The 23221-nt window shown below is 39.3% G+C and overlaps 2 protein-coding genes across 2 annotated transcripts; one reads left to right on the top strand and one right to left on the bottom strand.

The window, feature by feature from the left end:
* The first annotated feature begins 433 nt into the window (after nucleotides 1-433).
* On the top strand, nucleotides 434-3685 carry LOC311302809 (tubulin alpha chain-like). Its single transcript, XM_084428870.1, has 4 exons — nucleotides 434-549; nucleotides 1858-2080; nucleotides 2170-2318; nucleotides 2426-3685. The coding sequence occupies exons 1-4, from the start codon at nucleotides 547-549 to the stop codon at nucleotides 3401-3403; spliced, it is 1353 nt and encodes a 450-aa protein (XP_084284996.1). The 5' UTR covers nucleotides 434-546; the 3' UTR covers nucleotides 3404-3685.
* A 675-nt stretch (nucleotides 3686-4360) lies between these two features.
* Nucleotides 4361-22993, bottom strand: jph2 (junctophilin 2). Its single transcript, XM_084428869.1, has 6 exons — nucleotides 22201-22993; nucleotides 15241-16060; nucleotides 9440-9558; nucleotides 7093-8165; nucleotides 6011-6107; nucleotides 4361-5908 (listed from the first exon to the last, which is right to left on the bottom strand). The coding sequence occupies exons 1-5, from the start codon at nucleotides 22577-22579 to the stop codon at nucleotides 6027-6029; spliced, it is 2472 nt and encodes an 823-aa protein (XP_084284995.1). The 5' UTR covers nucleotides 22580-22993; the 3' UTR covers nucleotides 4361-5908; nucleotides 6011-6026.
* Between the last annotated feature and the right edge of the window lie 228 nt (nucleotides 22994-23221).

Raw genomic sequence — 23221 nt, 5'->3', positions numbered from 1 at the left:
TAATTATGTATGCAAATAATAATCAATGCACTTATTGTCAAAGACTTGGTTAACTGGTAAGCTAATGAAAAATAAATGCTAAATACAACAGCCATCTGCCCATAATTATGTACAGTGCTACACACCCTATTTTAAACAAAACAAAAACCAATCAAAGACAAAATAATGTTAATTTTCTTTAATTTTTTTAAAAGGTCCATTTTATGACCAACATTCATCATTACACACCGGTTCGTACCGCCTTGGCTTTAACAGATTTTCTAAAACAAACGTTATTGTTCAATGGTTAGAATCAGCCAATGGGGTGTCACTGATTCTCAACCAAACCAATGGGAATGTGACAGGAAGCGAAACGTCTCCTCGCGCTCGCTCCGCCTTGTGACGACTGACAGAAAAAGTATAAATATTCCCACCCCGCATTTTCCAAACACTTCATTCTCTCACCAGACTCATAAAAGTCAACCTGTGAGAGCGTTAATAACAGAAAAAAACTACGGTTTTCTATCTCCTCATTTTTTTTTTAAAGCGAAATATTCATTTTTAAAAATGGTGAGTATAAAGCTGTTTTTAAATTGTGTAATTTATGAAAGAGGTATTGTTATTTATCATTAAGATTATGTGTTTTTACGTCATCTGTGTAACGGTTCTTTTACTGGGCATTTAAAATTATAGATTATTATTTTAACATTTAGGTGATATACTTTGGTTCTGATTTTTTTTTTTTTTTTTTTTTTTTTTAAAGCATCAAACATAACCTACGAAATAATATTGGTCTCATTTAGGTAGTTGGACTCGCGGTTAATTAATTAATGAATCATTATTATTATTATTATTTTAACATGTTTAACTGATTGAATGCCAAGGAAATCGGTTAAAATATATATTTGATAGAAACATGACGTCCATGAAGCTTGGTATAATTTGGCGCACAATTCAATAAAAAAAAATTGCCGTTTTCTACCTTGAAATGACATATAAAAACGCAAATCTCATTATCAAGGTCGCTGTAAAGAGGTAAGAGGATTTACTGACGTGTAACGTTAAAGTGAAACATCCTCCTTTTGTTCTGATGATTCTGCACAGTCACTTCCATAGACAGTATAAGAAGCAGTGGGTACCGGCACAGGAAGTGAGTCAGGAGGACCACGTGCGTTCTAATGAAACTTGATGAATACTCTTGTGTCAAGAAGTTTAAGCCTTAATAAGTTCCTCATGGTTATGCTTAGTGGCCATCTGGTTCATGCGCATGACCAGCCTAAAACAGAGAGGTGTTTAACCCAAATTATTTTTAAATTGTATACAATATACAAGGCTTAAATGCCCTTCCATTACTAAAATTAATGTTGTAGCTTGGTTTGAGGGCTGTTTTACATTGTGTGTGCTTTAAATTCCATTTTAAGTGTTTAATGAAACTCTTAAAATATGTTTTTGTACTTCTAATATACTTAAAAATTTGATGATGTAATTTTAAAGGAATGCAGGCTACACTATAATAAAACCAAGCCAACCCGCCCCCCCTTCTTTGAAACAAGGGCTGGTCTGTTACATCAGCTGTTTGTGTGGTCCGGGGTTTGTGCAACTATAGCAGTTTCTGATTCGCAGCGGAGGCATTTTCTATCAGTGCTTCTTCAATGCAATACTTAAAATAAATAAAAAAAATGCTTGGGTATACAAAGATTCCATTCCTGTATATGTTAACTTGCGCATCATCAAAGAGCCTTTTGTTTGTTTTATGACCTAGTAAAAGTGGTTTTAATTTGTGAAGATGCGCAACTGAATGGTTAAATCATTACTTGCAATTAAAGAATGTTGCCTTATGGTGTGTAATGTCTATAAATCTATCTCCTCTCTTCACAGCGTGAGTGCATCTCCGTTCACGTTGGTCAAGCTGGAGTCCAGATTGGCAATGCCTGCTGGGAACTCTATTGTCTTGAGCATGGCATCCAGCCGGATGGACAGAAGCCCAGTGATAAGACCACTGGAGGAGGCGATGACTCTTTCAACACCTTCTTCAGTGAGACTGGTGCTGGAAAGCACGTCCCCAGGGCTGTGTTTGTAGACCTGGAGCCCACTGTCATTGGTATGAAGAGGATGTATTAAAATTTTTTATCATATTTTCTACCATTATGTTTAGTTCTCTAAATATTTACTCATGACCTATCTGTCCAGATGAGGTGCGCTCTGGGACATACCGTCAGCTGTTCCACCCTGAGCAGCTCATCACAGGAAAGGAGGATGCAGCCAATAACTACGCTCGTGGTCACTACACCATTGGCAAAGAGCTCATTGATCTTGTTTTGGACAGAATTCGCAAACTGGTGAGTCATTCAATTAACTTCAAAGGCATTGTAATTTAATTGTGTTGAATTATGTTTAATTAAAATAATACTTGATTGCACTTTTTAACATGAATCATGTCTTTCAGTCTGACCAGTGCACAGGCCTCCAGGGTTTCCTGGTGTTCCACAGCTTTGGTGGTGGAACCGGTTCTGGCTTCACCTCTCTGTTGATGGAGCGTCTGTCGGTGGACTATGGCAAGAAGTCCAAGCTTGAGTTCTCCATCTACCCTGCTCCTCAGGTCTCCACCGCTGTGGTAGAGCCTTACAACGCCATCCTGACCACCCACACCACCCTAGAGCACTCTGACTGTGCCTTCATGGTAGACAATGAGGCCATTTATGATATCTGCCGTAGGAACCTCGACATTGAGCGTCCTTCTTACACTAACCTCAACAGGCTGATCAGTCAAATCGTGTCCTCCATCACAGCCTCCCTCAGGTTTGATGGTGCCCTCAATGTCGATCTCACCGAGTTCCAGACCAACTTGGTGCCTTATCCTCGTATCCACTTCCCTCTGGCTACCTACGCCCCAGTGATCTCCGCAGAGAAGGCTTACCATGAGCAACTCTCTGTGTCTGAGATCACTAATGCTTGCTTCGAGCCAGCCAATCAGATGGTGAAATGTGACCCACGTCACGGCAAGTACATGGCTTGCTGCCTGCTGTACCGTGGTGACGTTGTGCCCAAAGATGTGAACGCTGCAATCGCCACCATCAAGACCAAGCGCTCCATCCAGTTTGTGGACTGGTGTCCCACTGGTTTCAAGGTTGGCATCAACTACCAGCCTCCCACTGTGGTTCCAGGAGGTGATCTGGCTAAAGTGCAGAGGGCCGTGTGCATGCTGAGCAACACAACAGCTATTGCTGAGGCCTGGGCTCGTCTGGATCATAAGTTCGATCTGATGTACGCCAAGCGTGCCTTTGTGCACTGGTATGTGGGTGAGGGTATGGAGGAGGGCGAGTTCTCAGAGGCCAGAGAGGACATGGCTGCCCTGGAGAAAGATTACGAGGAGGTCGGAGCTGAGAGTGTGGACGGAGAAGATGAGGAGGGAGAAGAATATTAGAAATGCTTTTCACTTCCACTGCCTGTTCTGTTTCTTGTCCATTGTAATTTTTATGTTTCCTTTTTCTTCACTTTCCAGCTGTCAACTGGCTAAAAGGTCAATGTGACAAGCAGGGCGTGGTCGAGGGCCATGAGAGAACGGCGCGAGGCCGGTGGTGTGATTGATGATGCGCAACATCTGCGCGTTGTACCGTCTCATTCTCTCTCGACCCCGCCCTGCTTGTCACAGTCAATCTTGCATAATTATTATGCTCTTGAAAGAAATAAAAGGTTGTAATATTTACATGCTCTCCTGTTTTCATTCCTGTCTAATGACCCTATCTTGGGGATGCATCTTTGTTGCATTGATTTGATTTTAGGTCAATTTAACACCACAGGCTAAGGGACTTGATTTCTATTAATACAACATCATACAGTTATTTTTTTTAATAGTCATTTGTAATTTTGAGTGTAGTATGATCTATCTGCTTTGTTTTGAAGGCAGAGGGCAGTATTGCTGTACAAATGGCAGTTCTAATGTGTTGAACAGTGCAGCAGAGTAATTAAATGTGAATTGACCAATCTGTCTTGTAAGCTTTCTATTGCTTCTGCAAATGCTTAAGTGTTGACGACTTACCACTTTATCGGAATGAAATATTCTTTCATGTTCCTGAGTAAATGGTGTTAGAAGAGGCCTGTCAACCACCCTAATCTAAAATTGGGCCTGGCATTCAGACCCTGTCAGGGGAGAATATGTCAAGCTGGTGGACAGGTGGAGTTTAAATATATATTCTTTGTTCCCACTTGCCGCTTCTTCAACAAGAGAAGATTCAGCATAATATAGTCTTTGTTCTTATTTGCCTCTTATCATCGATAGACATTTTGTGGTATTGAGCTGACAAAAATGCAGTGTAAAAGAATGCTTCTAGAAACAAAACGTTCTAATGCTGACTCTCAAAAGTAAAGAGATTGACAGATGTGCAGTTGAAGGAAATTTATTTGAATTGTGTGGTGAATTTTATCTTATTGTAAGTGCTGAAACACAAGACGCTAAGTGGAGAAGAGGGAAATTTGCAGGAACTTTCAAATAGAGAAAACCTCAAGTAATGAAAGGTATCATAACCATGCTGAATACTATTTCTTTAATTATTAGCTAAATGTAATGCATATGCAAGTCATGTTACAGAAACCATCTGATGAGCAACTTGTATTTTGTACAGCTCGAGCTACAATTCTCTTTGAGAATACAGCATTTATTCTAAACAAATACATCTTTAAACTTTTAAGGTCGCAAACCAGTGAAAAAAACTAAATGTAGTGATTTTAAGGCAAAAGGGTTAAAACAATGGGTTAAAATCTGTATTTTGAGTCTCTAATTTGTAAATTCTGAATTAGGACTTGTGAATGAGTAAGATAAAACTATTCTAGATATGACTATTTATAACACCCCTTTATTTAATCAATAAATAACGTTTTGGACAGTTAACACCGTATTTCCAATAAGACCTTTACAAATTTGAGGTAATATTTACTAGTATACAAGGGGTAAATTGAGAATTTCTAATACTGCATTAGATATAATAATGAAATGTGCATTTATCTGATAATGTACATAATTTAAAAATGTACAAAAACACTCAAATGTCCACACATGCATAAAAGACACTTTTGTTGCACAACCTGGTTTGGACATTCTCAAATCTCTTGCATACTGTTTTATGTCTAATACAGGCAGAAAAAAATGCTGAAGAACCATCACAAATTCACAGTACAACAGTTAGGAAGCCACAACGTTTCTTTTCTGGTTCCATTCAATAAATAGTGGTATTTTAATATTCTTGTTTAAAATCTCTCATGGCAACTTTTGGAGGCTCTCTCTATAGGGATGCTTCAGCTTAATAAAATAAACCTTTTTATCTTCTCAGATCTCATTTTCATAATTAAACCGTTCTTTTTTCCAGCCATGTTATTCTTTGTCATGCAGGGGAGACTTTAAGACATTGAATGTGCATACAGCATCTGAGATTGTGATGCATGACACCACCTGGTGTTAAAGCATAAGTGCACTGGTGGATTTTATGTTTGTTCTAGCCATTAAAAAAAAACTAAAAGAAAACAGTATCGACCCATTTGGTAATGTCATAACTATTTTTTTATTCTCCAAAGATGAATATTACGTGTTAAATGACATATTCTGCTCTATAGGATATTTGACATGATTGTGAATGTGCTCAATGTAAATTAGCCCTTATTATAGATGATTCGCTTCCAGCTGCATTAGATTTCAACAAAACTGTTAAATGCAGCAGTACCTTTCACAAACAAAGCAAATGCTTTATTTTATAATGTTCAGGCACTGGGACACACCGATCATTTGCGAGCACTCGGTCCAACTGCAGATGGCAACCATCTGAGTAGCTCAGGAGGGCTGCTCTGAAACTGGATAACGCAACAACAGAGCCGTTAATGGAGCGCAGTGCATCCTCACAGCTCCTCACGGTAGTTTCTTTCACCTGGATGGTTTTGGCTAGAAAAAGGTGTAATAATACCCACAGTGTTTTTACAAGGGGGAAAATTAATAAATGCATTCAGAATTTGCAGAATAGAGGTAGGATATGTAGCAGCTTACCTTAGGCTTTGTCATCTCAAGACAAGATGTGAACAAAAAGAATTGCCAAACCAATGTTCAGGAATATAACCATGCAGATCATAATCGTGTTTGGCCCCTAAGAAAAAATAAAAGAGTGCACAAACGTTAGTGTCTGTTGTGTAAAGTATAATAATCAAATGATGGTGATCCAGGTGGCATTTACTTGTGGAATTGCTCAAAGGCCACTTTACAGCAGTTTAGCTCCAACTCTAAATAAACACACCTGAACCAGTAAATCAAGCCTTCAGGGTTGCTGGAAATTTCCAGGCAGGTGTGTTGGAGCTAAACTCTGCAAGAAGGTGGCCCTCCAGGAGCAAGATTGGACACCGCTGTCTTAGAGCAGGAGTGTCCAATCCTGCTCCTGTAGGGCAAGTGTGTTGGGGTAGGCTGGAGCTAAACTCTATACAGGACACTGGCCCTCCAGGAACAGGATTGGACACTCCTGTTTAAGAGGAACCATAGAAATAAAATCCAAAATTGTTCAGATGCAATGGGTAAAAGTCCTTCTGCTTACGAATAATTTTTTTCTATAGGAGCAGCTCGGTGTGGAGTATGCTCGGTGAGCCACAAGATGCTGCTGTGATGCAATGCAATACTGGGTTTCTGACAGACCACAAGGGGCTTTCTGAAGGTGAGAATTCGTTATTTTGAGGGTTCAGCCTTGTGAATATGCCTGATTGTGAAAAAATGGGGCTGGACTGGGGCCAGGGCCAGATTTAAAGGAACACAATCTGTCTGTGTTTCAGAGCAGTGTGTTTCTCTACTCAAGAGCTGTTTAGAAGAATGAGCTTTCTCATTCCATGGCCCAATGGGAGGACATCTGAAACTAAGATAAGGCGGGCCACTGTACTCTAAATTGAGATTTACTGATTAATGCAAGAAAACAGGCAAAGGTTATAAAAAGCAATTTTGCTGAATTTGTTTTTGTTATGCTATGCAAGTCTGGAAGTATGTCTGCAATCTTTGGGATGTCTAGTTGGATTCAAATATTCATTGAAAAGACTAATTGAGACCTTACTTGTTATCACAAAGAATATCAAGGGTTGATTTGTTAGCCTTACCTCATCTAGTTCCAGAGACTCTTGTGTGGCTTCACTAGAGGCTTTCACAATAGACCTCTGCCTCGCCTCAATTTTGGCCTCGACCTTGGCAACTGGTTTAGCAACCGGCTCTTTAGGCACTGACTTGGGCTCAGGCTTTGGTGCAGCTTTTGGGGCAGGGCTTGGTTCTCGTTTCGGTGAAGGTTTAGGCTCAGCCTTGTTGGTTAATTTCTTCTCCTCCCTGACTTCTGTCCAAGACCTAGGCTTGATTTCTGTCATCGAAGCTGGGCGCTCTTGGGCAGCTTTTGGGGCAGGGCTTGGTTCTCGTTTCGGTGAAGGTTTAGGCTCAGCCTTGTTGGTTAATTTCTTCTCCTCCCTGACTTCTGTCCAAGACCTAGGCTTGATTTCTGTCATCGAAGCTGGGCGCTCATTTACAGGCTCCCTTGTTTCAGCTCTGTGTTTGACTTCAGCTGCCTTTGGCTCTGGCGTGACTGCTTTAGAGGACAGCTTATGAGCAGGGTGAGGTGCTTCTTCTTCGTCAGTAGGGCGGACGAGGCTGGTTCTTACTGGCATTGCAGCAGGGACAGGTTCTGCTGCTTTTGACTCTGAGTCCATTTTCTGCAGGGCTTTGATTTCCAGGTCCGAACCCTGCTCTGCTTTGGCACTTTGGCGGCTAGGGGTACGGGATGGGGCCTTGCTGCTGGGAGCAGAATGCTCCTCAGGAGGGGCTGCTGGAGCGGGAGCAACGGCAGAAGTAGAAGACGGGGTGGTGGGTCTACTGCTCGGCCTACTACCTGCTCGACTGCTGCCTCTGCTACCACTGCCTCGACTGACCTTGTCTCCATTCCAGTTGCCAGGGCTCAAGAGATTTGGATCTTCCTTGCTGGGTGTGTGAGGGACGATGACTGGAGTGGGTGAAGGGGTGCGTGCAGAGGTGGAGCTTGGTCTTGGACTGTCCATCTCATGCATGAAGGGGCTCTCTGGGGGTGTTGGTTGGGGATCTTCACCCAACAAGGGCTCGTGCATCCCAATGTCCGTGTTCTCATGCCTCTCAGCAACCTCCTGCAGGGCCCGTTTTTTCAGATACTCAGGACCTGAGGGACACCATGTGATGCATGCATTATTACAATATAGGTTCAATAGATGATATTGATACTGGCTGATTATAATTTAACTCATTTTACACATACAATAATTATTGAATGATAGTTTTAAAGGTGCACTAATTAAATGCTTATGTTTTCCAGGCTTTTATTTATGTTCCTAACCAACCAATACAATTAGGCTCTCTGCTGCGCCTACAAGTTGATGTTCTCTGGAAAATGGTGTTTGAGGTAATTCATCTTAGGTTTATGTTTATTAACCTGTGATACCCATCTTGTGCAGAACAAAATACCTTTTCTAATCACTGATATGACCACTGTACATTTACAGTCACTTTTACAGTTGATATTTACAGATATTTATATTAAATTGAAAAAAGAAATGGTCAAAAGATCAATTCATTTCTTGAGATATAAATGTTACCTTTATTTTTTCATTTTTTCAATCTTTCATTTTGCCATTCCTGACAATTGCTTGGTCTCAGATTCATGCTCAAAATATAGTATCATAAAGGAGTGGATGATAGAATAGACTGCATATTATAACTATTTTAGTTTTGATTAAAATTCTTACAAGTGCTGGCAGTTATGAGATAATTGGAAGTGCATGCTAATGTATTTGAGGGTATACTGGAGTCCATGTGCTGCCTCACTGTCTGTCTATCTCTGAATCTGTATCACATTATCACATTTCTTTTCAATCATTTTCACAAAAACGCAAAAGAGGCCTATACTTACAAACACAAGAGCAAAAGAGGCCTAAACACAAGACCAGGGTCTTGAATAACATGTTCAGTTTCAGGCTAACAAAAGCCAAGAATGCAACCACTCAGGGACAGAATAGAAGAAAGATGAAATGTGATCGCTCTTCTTCAGCTTTGTCTAAGATTTTGGAGACAGACAGTGCCAAAATAAAACCATCAAGAGCTTAGCAGTGCCCTTCAAATGGACAGATAGAAACACGGTGAGCTGATGAGGGGCTTTTGTCCCAGCAATCTAATCCTGTTTCAGACACTCAGAGATGTTTGCATGTGTTCTTTAGGGACTTAAAACATTATCAGCACCTAGACTGTTCTGTAATGAATGCTGCCGTACTGCGAATCTGACTTTGTCTGGATTAACAAGCATGCATGCTACATTTACTTCTCTGAGCTCACATCCGTTAATCAAACACGCTGTCATTGGATCGGGAGGATCTTATCCAGCCTCCGCTCCTGTGGCCTCGGTTGATGTACATTTAGCAAACAATGAAATCTTCTACCTACCTGGTTGATGGAAGGAGGGAGAGAGCTCTCTGGCAACCACACGAGCTATACTAGACTCATTGTTAGCAGCGATAGCCGACTGTTCTGCGGCGTCACCTTTGCTTTTGGCATGGGCCGTTCTGTGAAGAAGGAAAAAGCATTCAGTCATTGGTATTAAATCAAATGCTGGGAAATCAAGTTAATGTTGTGGTCAATAATGAGATTGGTGGGGGGTAATGGTGTGAAAACTTAAATTTGCCCTTTAAAATTTTGTTATATAATGTGTTTACCAGGGTTGGGCACAATTCAGAATTGAAGAATTGTGTTCCTTTATTAAGTTCCTTAAATTAAGTGAATATAAGTTGATATTTATAATTTAATAAATATCTATTTTTAATTTTATGTAATAAATTACTTGTATGTATAATGTTTACGTATACTTGTTTATGTATATTTGTATTGACAAACTTTTAGTAAGAAATTGCAGCCACATGAATTTCTTTTAAATATCAATTAAAGGCATTCTCAATTCTATTCTGAACGGTGTGCATTCCTGCTTACATATTTGGCAGATGTTTTTAACCACTCGCAGTGTATATTTGAGATTCATTTTTTGTAAGCATTTTTTATGTTTTTGTTTTTGAATCTTCTATTCCCTTTGAGCCAAAACCACAGTCTTGGTAGTGTTGTTAACATGCGCGAGCCATAAGGACTGAGCATTTCTATGGCTTCAATAAAACCAAAATAGACATTTATTAGGACTGTATGTTAACACCTGTCTACAACAGTGCATATATATGATATATGTTGTGGAAGTGTTTCAGAGGTGCACTATATTAAAAGAAAACTTTTTTTAATTTCTGCCATTAGATTAATATTTTCATGTGGCAAAGATACCATCTTCAGTTCTCATATAGTTGGATTATTTGTTATGTTATGAGATGTGACCCTTTTCCGTAATATTAGACGTGTATTTGTCTAATTTCAACCATATCTTGCTAGTAGAACTAGAGCAACCTAAGACATCCCACCTCGTCTTTATTTAGAGAGATGGGTTAGCAGTTGTCTGCACTATAAAAAGTAACATTAACATCCCCTCAGCACTTAAGAATCCCATGCAGTACCCATCCCAGTCAGTGCATTAGAACAACAATAATACTGAAGAATGTTCCAGAGAACGCCCTACTGACCCAAGAGCTGCAAGTGTTTAGGTTGCTCGCCGTATGTTTGACTTGAATACAAGAGGAAGAAGTGTGCTGGGGGGTCGTATGACAGGGGGGTTATTTATAGCAGACGAGGGTGTCCTCTTCACCCATTGAGCCGAAACTAAAATAAATCACTCTTTTAACACCCTGCGCCTCACAGTGAGAGATGAGTACTGCTGTGATAGGACACGTTGCTTTAGAGAAGACCACCATTTATTCTTTACCGCATGCACTGATTACATTCTTGAAATAAATTATTCATGTGTTTTATTGGTGTTGGTCACATTAAGAATTACTGCACTGCAAAATTACAGTGCAGGCCACAAAACATTAGTTACAGCGTGATTTGACTTCTTTTTTTTTCATATTTACACATTTTTTCAAGCAGTTATGCAGAAAAAACAATGTTTTACACATTTATTATTTTTAACAACGCCTAAGTTTGCATTTAAAGTACGTATAAGTGCTTTTGTAACGTGTCTGTCTTTACACATGCATTTAAGGCAAACCTTCACTCTTAAACATTTTGTTAGTCACTTTGATTAAAAACTGCTTTGTAGTATTTACTCTGTGATATTTTCCATACTGTAATTTCATCCTGAGTTCAAAATAGCCCTACCACTTAAAGACACTGTACTGAGGGTGGCTGTAAGTGGAACGTTTAGTAAAGTTCAGACCCTCCCATTAATATGTCATAGATATACATTTACAGTAATGTCCGCATTAAATTCTTGGCAGATACTTTCATAAATTCTCTGTAACCAACTATTTCTTAATGCTGCCATGCATGTACAATATAAAAACCCTGATCAATTTAAAATAATGTTCATGCTTTCAGCTATTGCAGTGTTTTATTTTGCATTACTAGGTTAGTGGCTTGTTGACAGATCTGTGATAGATGCCGTTTTCTGCAAAGATACTTTTAGAATGTGTGATGTTAGTAGGCTAATAATGAAACCGTAAATTCATTAACGTGCAAATCAAGTTCTACTTTAGTAATGCTTCTCATGTGGGAACTATTCCACTGTATATCTATCTTTGCAATTTAGCATGTCACACCGCATTACAGGTCAGCATTCCAAATATATGATGTATGTATCAGAATACTACCAGTTAATTTTTTTATTTTTTTATTGCCTTGCATATGTTTTTAATCACCTTTTGTACTTAGATATGTAGCAGCAAAGTATTATCTGACATAAACTCTGAATTGGTTTTTCTTTAGATCCATCATGTTTGCCATCCTAATTTTATTTGCATAAATAAGAAAATATTTACTTAAAAATGCAGAAAAAGCTTAAAAAGCACTGAAAAGCATCATAGTCTATAATTATGCATCCGGGTATCATGTACTCTGATAATCACCAATAAAATGAGCTGCAGTGCCTGAGTTCAGGATCTAAGCAGGGTGTTGTACATCTATATACTGCCAGCCTTCTCACTCATTTGCAGGATAGGCAAAATTTATATCCCATGAAACGATCCGACACCATTGCTGACGCATTTTTTTATGTGATACCATCATCAAGAGCTCTTTTGTACTGGTTCCAAGATCAGCTCAAAAGAAAACAGGACTTTCAGGGTATATATTATATATTCATATTTATATTAGATAATTAGATAATGTACAATATTTTTATCTATATTAGTTAATTATATATATTTCTGGAGGAATGTGAGGGTGGTAGATTACATCAAGTTCGTCTGTGTGAGTGTCTAAGAAGCTGAGGATAGAAGAGGCTATCAGCTGTTGCATTCCCCCATGATTGTGATATAGCAACAGTGCCTGTCCTTTTTTAGGCAGGCCTCCTTTTCTGACACCAGACCCATGTGCGTCATTTACACCCAGTGCCGTGGCCTCCCGAGGAGTCTCGTCTTCCCTCTGCTGTTCTAAATACACTATGGTTAGAGCAAAAGGGCTAACCGGCACCTGGACCCCACTGAACAAACTCTACGGCCAATAGGTTTCCTCTCTGATCTCACCACACTGGCAGAGGGCAAGGAAGTCTGGTACAGATAGGACAGGGGGTTGCAGATATGGGATTAAAATAGTAAAAAACTTCACTTTACTTTTACTTTTACTTTTACTTTACTTTACTTTATTTACTTTACTCTATTTTTTTTTTTTTTTTTTTTTTTTTTTTTATTCCTATTGTGGGCCAAAAATCCTGAGTAAAAAGGATCCCACCTAGCATATACCATTGTTGCCTGATTCATTATAAGAAATAACCAAATAAGAAATACCTTGATTTTTAGTTGTTTTAACTTATTTTCATGCTTGTTTTGTTTTATATATATTATTTTAAGTCCCCTAGAGTGCCCCGGCCCCCAGTTGAGAACCACTGTAAATTATAGGGTATTGGGATTTTTTTATATGCCATACACCATTCAGAGGTAAAAGTGCTTCTGCTTATCACACTTTGACCTACTGAATGACATCAGAAAAGTTCACTGTAGACGGATGTGTGTTGGTTTTGCGATTGTTCTCTCGGATTTGTCTGGTTTAGTGTAAGGAGTCTGTTTGTCTCTTTCCAATAATGATCTATAAACAATGATCTGGCATTGTATGACTGCACACATGAAAAGTGGCATGGAGGTGTTTATTAACAATAGGCTCCTTATTTGAATAATCTTTACTTAAACATTACTTGAATGTTATTCTATGAAGGTAAAATGATGCCAAAAAGATTTGCATGCGCAGGGTGAGATTTATGAAAGTGTACACAAGATTGCAAGGCGTAAATTAAATTTGCATGCATAAGAGAAGCTTTGTAAATCCCCTTTCAAGTGTAAGAAAAAACAATCAGATAAAATCAGTAAATCAAGAGTCAGTGAGAACCTTATTTGATTGGCTACTTGAAGACGATGGACCCGCCTTCCCCCTCACGCTTGCAAAACTCCAATGAGTGAGAGAATCATGCCAAAACTGTAAGTGCAGCTAAAAGAAAGACGGAACAGTATATATCGGGTTATTTGAGGAACTTTTTGCCTATATGTACATTTTAGAAATTTGCAATAGTTTTTTTTTTTTTTTACACAAAGGTATGGCTTTACGCAGTCAATCTGTTTTGCAGTTATTGATACTTTTGTTTTCTCTTGCAAATCGCTGATCACAGGGTTGCAATGCTTTTGGCCGTATTTTGGAGGAAAAAACTGTAAACCGGAAGTCAGAAGATTACAGATCATATTTATTTTGCGTTAACATGAAGCTGCAGTTTCAAAATACATGAATTACACTTACCAAAAAAAAAAAAAAAAAACAGTAAAATACTGCAAAAATGTTTTTCAAACACTTGAAGTTGATTTACACCTTTACAAAGCCTTTACAAAGCCTCTCTTGGGCATGCAAATTTACTTTACACTTGCATTCTTATGTACACTTTCACAAATCTTACCCATGCGCATGCAAATCATTTTGGCATCATTTTACCTTCATATATTCTGGCAGATATGAATGTTTTGCTTATGTATAAGGAATGAGAACAATGAAGTCTTGTTTTTTGTTCCTAAAATGTGGGCTTTGATTGACTGGTTTTCTTGTCATTGTGTGCATTCTGGTTTAAGTCTGCTGTCAGGTTGTCATCTTTAATAATGCATGAATTCATTTTTATGGGATGAGCATCAACAGCATGCATTTGATGACTGAGAACCTAGGGCTGTTTGTCTTTGGTTTGTGCATCTCCTTACAAGGAGGGAAGATTTTATCAAAGCCGCTGCACCTGAATTTGGCATGCTGTTTATAACCGTTAGCATCTGATAAACTGCAGATGCTGTCAGGACTGTGTGTAAATCTAAATATTTTACCCTGGAGGGAAGCTGTATTATTAGTGTCAGTGCTTTAGACTCCTCTTTATCATGTCTGGAGTTAGGCCTAGCCACCAAGACGCCACGAATAGAAAAGAAGCTTGGAGCATGTGGCCTGCTTTGAGACTGTTTGTTTCTGCATTTGGACAGACTGTCTGGAAACCAACACCAAGGTGGTATCAGGATGTTTTTTTGTTCTCCCACAACGCACATCCTCTGGCTGGCAACTCTGTGAAAGTGTTGACATATTTGTTATCAATTCATTGGGGGAAATATATATATTTCGGTTTTTATAATTATATATTAGTTATATAATATACACTGCCTGTCAAAAGTTTGGAATAATACATTTTTTAAAATGTTTTTGAAAGAAGTTTTTAATGCTCGCTATAGCTGTTTTTTTTTTTCTTTTTTTTTTTTCTTTGCTTTTTTGGCATTTGATCATAAATACAGTAAAAAAAAAAACACAAAAAAAACAGTACTATTGTTTTTATTATTAGAATTTAAAAGAACCTTTTCATTTTAATATATTTTCAAATAGAATTTTATTCCTGAATTCTCAGCATCATTACTCTAGTCTTCAGTGTTGCGTGAATTCTATTACTTAGATTATTATAATTTTTTCTGTATTTTTACTATTATTTTATTTTTATACTGTCTTGATCATTCACTGTACATTATCCCGTATATATACTGTATATATATATATATATTATGTATCAAGGAGGATATATTATATGTATAAAACAATATTGTATGCATTCAATTTCAATTATACACCCAAACAAAAAACGCAACCGTTCAATGATTTACCTTGAGTTGGCGATTTCGGCCTTCTGTTTTGCTATGGCAGCTGCCCTATGGGCTCCCTCCACACTTCGCTCCACTTTCTGCTTAATCTTAGTGCCCTTCAGCTGAATCATCTTCTTCTTAACAGACTTCACCAGCAGGTTGTTAACATACTTGCCTTCTTCTTTTCCACCCTCAGCGAAAGTGGTGCACCCATAACCGTGACGTTGGTTGTTCAGCCATTCGCCCTCATATTTAAGCCCACTAGAACGTTCACTGATCCCATAACCTGACCGCTTGTCGTTTTTCCACTCTCCCATGTAGACTTCAGTGGTGGTGGCGTCAATGTCCGACTCCACAGGGGGAAACTCTTGACCTTCACCTTCCCCTTCGCTCTCACCCAGGCTGATGGTGGAGTTGGCATCGCTGGCGGCGGAGCTAAGAGCTGACTCACTCCGCAAAAAGCTGATCTTGCTCTTCTGGCTAGAGAGGGATGTGCGGGAGTCAGACTTCTTCAACTTGCCAAGAAGTGAGCCACGGCGGAAGAGGCTTCTCTTCTTGGGCTTGACCGCATCTGGGTCCACTTGCAGGGTGAGGGCAAAGCCACCACGAGATGGGCCCAGAGGCATGGGCGCGTTGACCATGGTCTCCTGGCCGGATGCGTTGGTGGCGGTGATGACCGGGACGTCCTGCTGCAGGAGCGTCCCATTGCTGTGTTCACTGCGCAGAGAGCTCAGAGAGTTCCGCAGAGGAGAACGCACCACTGCTGCCATGCCGTAGGGAACGCTCTGACGCACCCCATAGCCGTGCCGCATGCCACCAGTGAACTGGCCCTGGAAGGTACCTGTATTGCCAAAGACATTAATCAGGCAACGTTAAAAACATAGTTCACCCAAAAATGAACATTCAGTCATGTCGTTCCAAACCTGTATGACTTTTTTTCGTCAGTGGAACACAAAAGAAGATATTTTGAAAACTGTCTGTTTTTCTTTTGTCCATATAAAAATGATATTTCAAAGTTGTAAATAAAAAGATTATTGGAGAACATTTTACAAGAAATACTATTTTAGTCTTTCTACTTCAAAATTTCACATTTAATTTAATGTTAAGACGCGTTCACACCTATAACCAGTGTTGGGTGTAATTACTAAATAATCGTATTACTGTAATTTAATTACTTTTCCCTTGAAAAAGTAAAGCAAGGGTTTACGATCATTTTTATGTCATTTAATTACAGTTACTTCTTATGTAATTGCATTAAATACTATATAACAAATCTCTATAAAACAATAGTGGATTTAGCATAAAAACTGAATATCTTTTGTTAAAGTGAATGTTTTTAATGTAACCTTCTCCCTTTACACACTTTGGTCAATTCAAGAATAATTTCTGCAATTGTATTTTGTTTATTTGAAATAATTAAAAGTGCAGTTTCGTATCTATCCTTTTATTGTTCGACTGGTTGAGGTTGATATGTGATTTAGGAATTAATAAGTTGTAAGTAATCCAATACTTTTTAGAGGGAGTAATTAGTACAGAAATCTAATCACACTGTTCAAGATGTAATTAGTAGCTATTAATTAATTATTTTTTTAGAGTACCCAACACTGCCTATATGTTACGTTTCAGTCCAGTGATGATGGAGATTCAAATAGAAGTATCTTTATTAACACAAAGTAAACTCAGGGAATCCACAATGATGCAAGACAGCGTGCAAGCGCAAACACACAAACAATACCAGACAACAAACTGAATGCAAGGAGGAACTTAAATACACAGAGATAATAAACTAAATACAGACAGGTGTGCTCGTTAAATTAATGTCCATGACAACTGATTAGTGGCGGGAAACTGAAACAAAGGAAACAGGTAACAGAAGAGAAACAAACTTAAAGTCCATGAAAATGAAACTAAAGGTAAACTGAACATAATGGTGACAGAACGCCCCCCACCGGAAAGGCGCGGCTTTGAGCCGTAACAGATGGACAGAGGGGGAGGGAGGGAGGGTGGGGGCTCTGGAGGTGGACGAGGGACTGGCGAAGAACCAAACCGAGAGATCTGGAGACACGAGTGAAGCCGAGGCGATGACAGAACCGGACGACAACGAATATCGGGTGGAGCAGCAGCGAAGAGCCAATGAGGTGGAGCCAGGGTGCCGGTAGACTGAGGTAACTCCGGTGCGACCGAGGACCAACGTGGATCCGGAGGGAAGGCAGAGCCTGATGGAGCCGAAGGGGTGGAGGGATGAAGCACAAGAGTCCCGGAAGTCCGCACAGGCAGACCAAGCTGGAGCTGAGGGACGAGGGTGCTCGGTGAAGCCAAGAGGGCGAGGAACCAAGGTGGAGCCGACAGGTCGTTGGGCCGAGGTGGAGCTATGGGTATGGTGGCCCAGCAGATCCAATACGGGCAAAACTTGAAGGGTAAATGCAATGATGGAGTCGAGGGACTGGAGGGCGCCAGTGAATGTGGGGCCAAGAGACCAGCTAGCCTGGGCAGAGGAAGTGGGAGAGGGAGGCAGGGTGGGTGTATTATCCACAACAATGAAGTCTTTAAGCTGGGCAAGACCAGTGGCGATGAAGTTTTAGAGCTCGGCAGAACCAGTCTTAGAGCTGAACAGGACCAGCGGCGATGAAGGCTTTGTACTGGGCGGAATCAGCGGAGGAAGGCTGTCTTCGTCCTCAAACTCCTCTCTATTTCCCTATGGCTCATATGTAGAAGTCGGCACACAAACCTGGTCAGACTGGGCGGCGACATTCGGCTTCGGGAAGGACGTGACTTCAAGCTCTGGCTCCGTTGCAGGCATTGGCATTAGCTCAGGGTCCGTGGTGGGCGTCAGCACGTTCTCCAGTTCTGTGGTGGGCTCAGGCTCCTTTCCTTTTGTGGGAGAGTGCTCGCGCTCTGCAGTGGTCAACAACACATCCATCAGCTGCAGGTATGCACACTGCAGACAACGGGGGATCGCCTCTTTCCAGGTTCCTTTTCCCATGTCTGGCAAAGTCAAAGGGGCTGTAAAAGTTCGCCCCATCCAATAAAGAGACTTTATGGTCTTGTTATCTAAGTTGGATCTTGCAGTCAGTTGACTAAAGCAGGCAGAGTAAGAGTAAGAGTCCAAGAGAGATTCTTACTGGCTAAGTTGGTGAGTGTCGCTGCAAAATCCATTTTCTTCTCAATTTGGTGGTTCGGTATTCTGTCACGTTACAGTCCAATGATGATGAAGAAGATTCAGATAGAAGTATTTTTATTTAAACACAAAGTAAACAACGATGTGAGACAGCGTGCAAGCATAAACAATACCAGACAATGAACTGAATGCAAGGAGGAACTTAAATACACAGAGATAATGAACTGAATACAGACAGGTGTGCTCGTTAAATAAATGTTCATGGCTGAATCCGAAATCGGCCCTAAACACTCAATTCCCTACATTAGTCCACTAATACAGTTTACTTGAAGGACTGAATGAAAACGAGGGAGTGAATTCAGACAGTCGTTGAGTGTACATTGGCTGTGCACTCGTTATTGCGGTGCAATGTGGGATTGAATGAGTGCACTCGATAACGTCCACTATGGTTTTGGACACCACTACAAATGGATGTCACCTCGAATAATGCCCTATTTGAGGGTATAGGGGACGATTTCAGATTCAGCCCATGACAACTGATTACTGGCAGGAACAGGAAACAGGTAACAGAGGAGAAACAAACTAAAAGTCCATGAAAATGAAAATAAAGCTAATCTGAACATAATGGTGCCACCATAACAATAAGTAGATTAGCATCCACACCAAGGGACGATAATGTTAATTTTGAGAGTGCACTGCATTTATTCCATCTGCTTTTAAATGCTTGTGTTCTTTAAAGTCAGGTGGATTCTGATTGGCTGTCAATGTTCTGAATCATCTGAAAAAATAAAACGTTCTGAAAGTGATTCCAATGATATTGTTCTTCTTTGCCATTATAGTTGCAGTGTGGACTTCTCGATTCTGATGGAATTAGAAAGATCATTAAAACTTTATAGTTAGCCTTATAGCTATCATCTTTGGTGAGAACGGGCCTTTGCCGTTTCTTTAATTATCTGGGAAATTTACAAGCAATTTGTTAGTGAAAACGGTTTCAAAGTAAATCCTACACTATTTTTTTTTCCTGTGTAGCAGTTAAAGTCAGTGGTCTCCAATGCTGTTTTGGACTCCACTGACATTCTTCAATACATAATCTTTTGTGTTCCACAGAATTAAGAAAGTCATACAGAACATAAGTGAGGAAATGATGACAGAATTATCATCCCTTTAACTAAACTCCAGATTGTGTTACAACACTGCATTGTATTCAAATTCAGGCTACCCGTAAGCTCATTGTCACTTCAGGCATGAGAGACAATGGTATTTGGAGCGGTACAACTGCTAGCGTGCTGTGTCTTTCATAACTACCTCTGGGGGTAATAAACCACGTGTGGTTATTTATGTCATGGGGGCTTGTGGGTCTAGTCCTGTCATGCAACACATGTATGAGATCCATCAGTCCACAGGGATTGGTAAGGCTATTTATTGTGCCTTTATTCAAACAGTGCTGAACTAGCACTTAACATTACTAATGGTGATGACTCAGCTACCGGGTCAATAGATACAGTATATAGGAAAACACATACACTTGACACACATGATGTAACTGCATCCTTTTCGACCAATAAACAGTAGCCGCAGAATGTATATGGACATTTAGCCGAATTTTGAAATCTATGAATTTTAATTCAGTTTTAGTGGATAAGTCATTTTTCTACAGGTATTTTTCATCACAGTAACTATAAACATATTTCATTACATAAGACTAAAAATGTAAAGGATTTAAAAGAAGGGAAAGTCAGTCGACGTAACAGCCTAATGTGGCTCAACAAAAGAAAAACAACTTGGCCACTAGTGAATGAGCCTTTTTATTTGTACTCACACCACTCGTCTAGAAAGAACAGGATTTGTGACACTAATTTGTAACCACCCTCCATTCTGCAACTGGCAAATGTTTCTTAGCAATAGGCATTTACCCAAAAGGCCATCTGTGGCAACACCAGGGTTCCATCAGTGTAAGCCTCATGTTTATACTACTAACATGTATTCAGTGAATGACTGTTCATCTGAATGTAATAAAGATTTCTTTTTTAGAGGTATATTCATATGAAACTTTTAGCAATGTAAAAGGATCAGTGTTGGGGAAAGTGACTTTTTAAAGCAATGCGTTACAATATTGCATTACTCTCTTAAGAAAGTAGCCTAACTAATTGCATTACTTAGTTACTTTTTATGGAAAGTAATACAGTACATTACTTTTGTGTTACTTTTTCTCATCTGGGCTGGGCTTGCTTGTTTGTTTTTAATGTAGAGGCCCTTTCACACCAAAAGTGAAATCAATAAGCCTCAGGCTGAAATTAGGACAAAGTAGAAGAAGATTTGACACTCTCACTTCAGCAATAAAAACAACAGCAAACAACAACAAGAAACACAAACGTGATGTTTATCTAAAGTCATTTTTGCTTAGCATGGTTGAATTGGATCATCGAAGGTCAGCAGCAAAACATGCACAGGTAATAAAGTGAGATTAAATTCATAAAGTAGGCCTATATTTGTGATATTTAGCATATTTAATTATTCCAGGTTTGTGTAATACTCTGAGTTTGTTTTTATTCATTTTGAGGAATACTAAATCTTTTTTGTGTGTGTGTGTGTGTGTGTGCAAGTGAGATGAGTAAATGCATGCTCACATTTACACATTCACAACTACAGTAACCAACACCTGCACTTCTGATTTCTCTCAACATGGGGACAGGAGAGCTGTCAGTCAGTAAATATGAAAACAAAGCAGCTTGTGTTACTCATTTAAAAAAGAAACTCAGATATTTTTTTTATAAATTTAAAAGTAATTTGTTACTTTACTAGTTACTTGAAAAAAGTATTGTATAGAAATGACAGTATTATACTGGATGTGAATTTTATTCACACAGTGATATTATCTTTCTAAAATATTATTTGTATTCATTATTTGAATCAAAAGTTAAGATATTTTATACAAAATTGGATTAAAATGCAAAATAACCATTTCCAAGATGACTTCTAGATGTTTCAAGCTAAATTAAACATGTAAAGTAACAAGGCAACGTGACAAGCATAGTGAAGTTATGTGTAGCAAAGGCTACTACTGTTAAACGCATACCATATAATACAGTTTAACTTAGCTACTATTTAAAAACTAGATGAGTAAAGTTCATAAACAAACTTGGAAGTTGACTTGACAAAGCTAAACCAGAAAGTTTGAAGTAGTTTTAACAGCTTTAAGGTTTTGAATTTACAGATTTTAATATTATTCACTAAATTGTGTATTATTCAATCCATTCCAGTATTCCATTCTAAACATAGTCACTGTATTTAGTGCACTAGCTAGGCTACTTTTTAGCTTGTGGTAACACATAGCGACCAATGTACTGGAACAAACGATTCATATGATTCGGTTTTAGTGAATCAAAACCAAATAGGCTTCAGCACCACCATCATAAGGGCAGTAAATACAAATAAGAATAGCATTTTTTCCCTTTAAGGATTTTAAGTACACTGTAAAAAAAAAAAAAAAAAAAAAAAAAAAATTGCTGCTTTAAATTTTTAAGTATAATCAACTTGGATGTTTAAGTCATCTCAACTTAAATTTCATTAAACTGACTTAAAAACGAGTTGCATCTTGTATAACTTATATATTTTTGACTTAACTGCTTGACTTATTTCGATGAGTTAAAGCAATGTAAAAACATGTGTTAACATAACTTATTGATCATATCATGTTTTACAGTGTACTCGTTTTAAGAACTCAATTCCAGTCGGAATTGGAAACCGACTCTTGAACTCCTCACCCCCGGGTGTAGGCATTGCGTTACACACTAACCCTGGTCTTAAAATGTCAGCTCACAGTATGCAGTTTGCACTCACAAAAGTAAATTCTCCGACCTTACCGCCATCCGCATAGGTCTCCGTGCCATAACCATCCTGCAGTCCGTTATTCCAAGTGCCCTCGTATCTGGCACCGCTGCCCTGACTGATGCGCGTCCCGTATCTGCCTTTGAATCCGTGCGTCCACTCTCCCTTGTAGATCCAGTGTCCTTTAGTCTCCACACCTAGACCATGACGCTTCCCCTGGGACCAATACCCCTCGAATGTGTTTCCACTCGGCCAGGTGTAGACTCCCACCACCTCGAACCCGTAATTCCAGGAACCGGAGAACTCTCCTTGTCCTTTCGGTCCGGTACAGATCCCGTGCCCGTGCGCTTTACCTCCCTCCCAGCCTCCACAATAAGCTCCGCCATCATCGAACTCAAAGCGACCTCCGCTCATCACTCTCAATGCAATTACTTCTAACTTTTGAAACTTTCAGATATGACTGAAAATCAACAATAACGAACGACTTAATCTCTATCAGGCGCTGTTAAATCCATCTGTCAAATTCCATAGATGCGTAAAATGGAGAGAAGATCTTTTCCTGGTGCTGAACTTGTAGAATCGTCGTATAGGCTCATCATTTGTTGATAGGTAGGCTATATCCTTAAAATAAACGTCCTAAAGCTTGAAGTTGAAATGACTTGGGAGAGGGAGGATTGGTTTTGTTTGTTTGTTTTTAATTTTTTTGTTACATGATATTGTTTGAGTTTATCTATTTAATCGAATTGAGAGCCAGTGGTCTTTCATGGCTTTCAACCCCTCTCCCCTCTCCCTGCCTCCCCTCTTTGCACTTGGTGCTGCTGGAAATGTGTTTGCTGTCCCAACAAGGCTACCAGATCCCAACACAGTTCCAAAAATACAGGCCAATCGGCCCTCAGCACCCAGGCACTTTTAAAAGCGCTGCCAGATCACTTGCAGAATAGGGTTTGGGCTCAATGTCCATATCAGGGGTCGGTGGAGTCTGTGTCTGTTATTTTAAGTGTTTATTTTTTAGTTTATAAGTTAGATACTAGAAACTGTTAATGCAGGAGCATCCTT

The sequence above is a fragment of the Rutilus rutilus genome (genome assembly GCF_951802725.1).
Source record: "Rutilus rutilus genome assembly, chromosome: 13".
Classification (NCBI taxonomy): Eukaryota; Metazoa; Chordata; class Actinopteri; order Cypriniformes; family Leuciscidae; genus Rutilus; species Rutilus rutilus.
The sequence above is the reverse complement of the archived record's forward strand: the minus strand, read 5'-3'. Positions and strand labels throughout refer to the sequence as shown.

Coding starts and splice junctions, on each gene's coding strand:
- LOC311302809 (XM_084428870.1), top strand. Junction 2,081..2,169: donor CCTGGAGCCCACTGTCATTG/GTATGAAGAGGA, acceptor CTATCTGTCCAG/ATGAGGTGCGCTCTGGGACA. Junction 2,319..2,425: donor TGGACAGAATTCGCAAACTG/GTGAGTCATTCA, acceptor CATGTCTTTCAG/TCTGACCAGTGCACAGGCCT.
- jph2 (XM_084428869.1), bottom strand. CDS start 22,579: ATGAGCGGAGGTCGCTTTGAGTTCGATGATGGCGGAGCTTATTGTGGA. Junction 16,061..22,200: donor GGAGACCTATGCGGATGGCG/GTAAGGTCGGAG, acceptor TTGGCAATACAG/GTACCTTCCAGGGCCAGTTC. Junction 9,559..15,240: donor GCCGAAATCGCCAACTCAAG/GTAAATCATTGA, acceptor CCTTCTTCACAG/AACGGCCCATGCCAAAAGCA.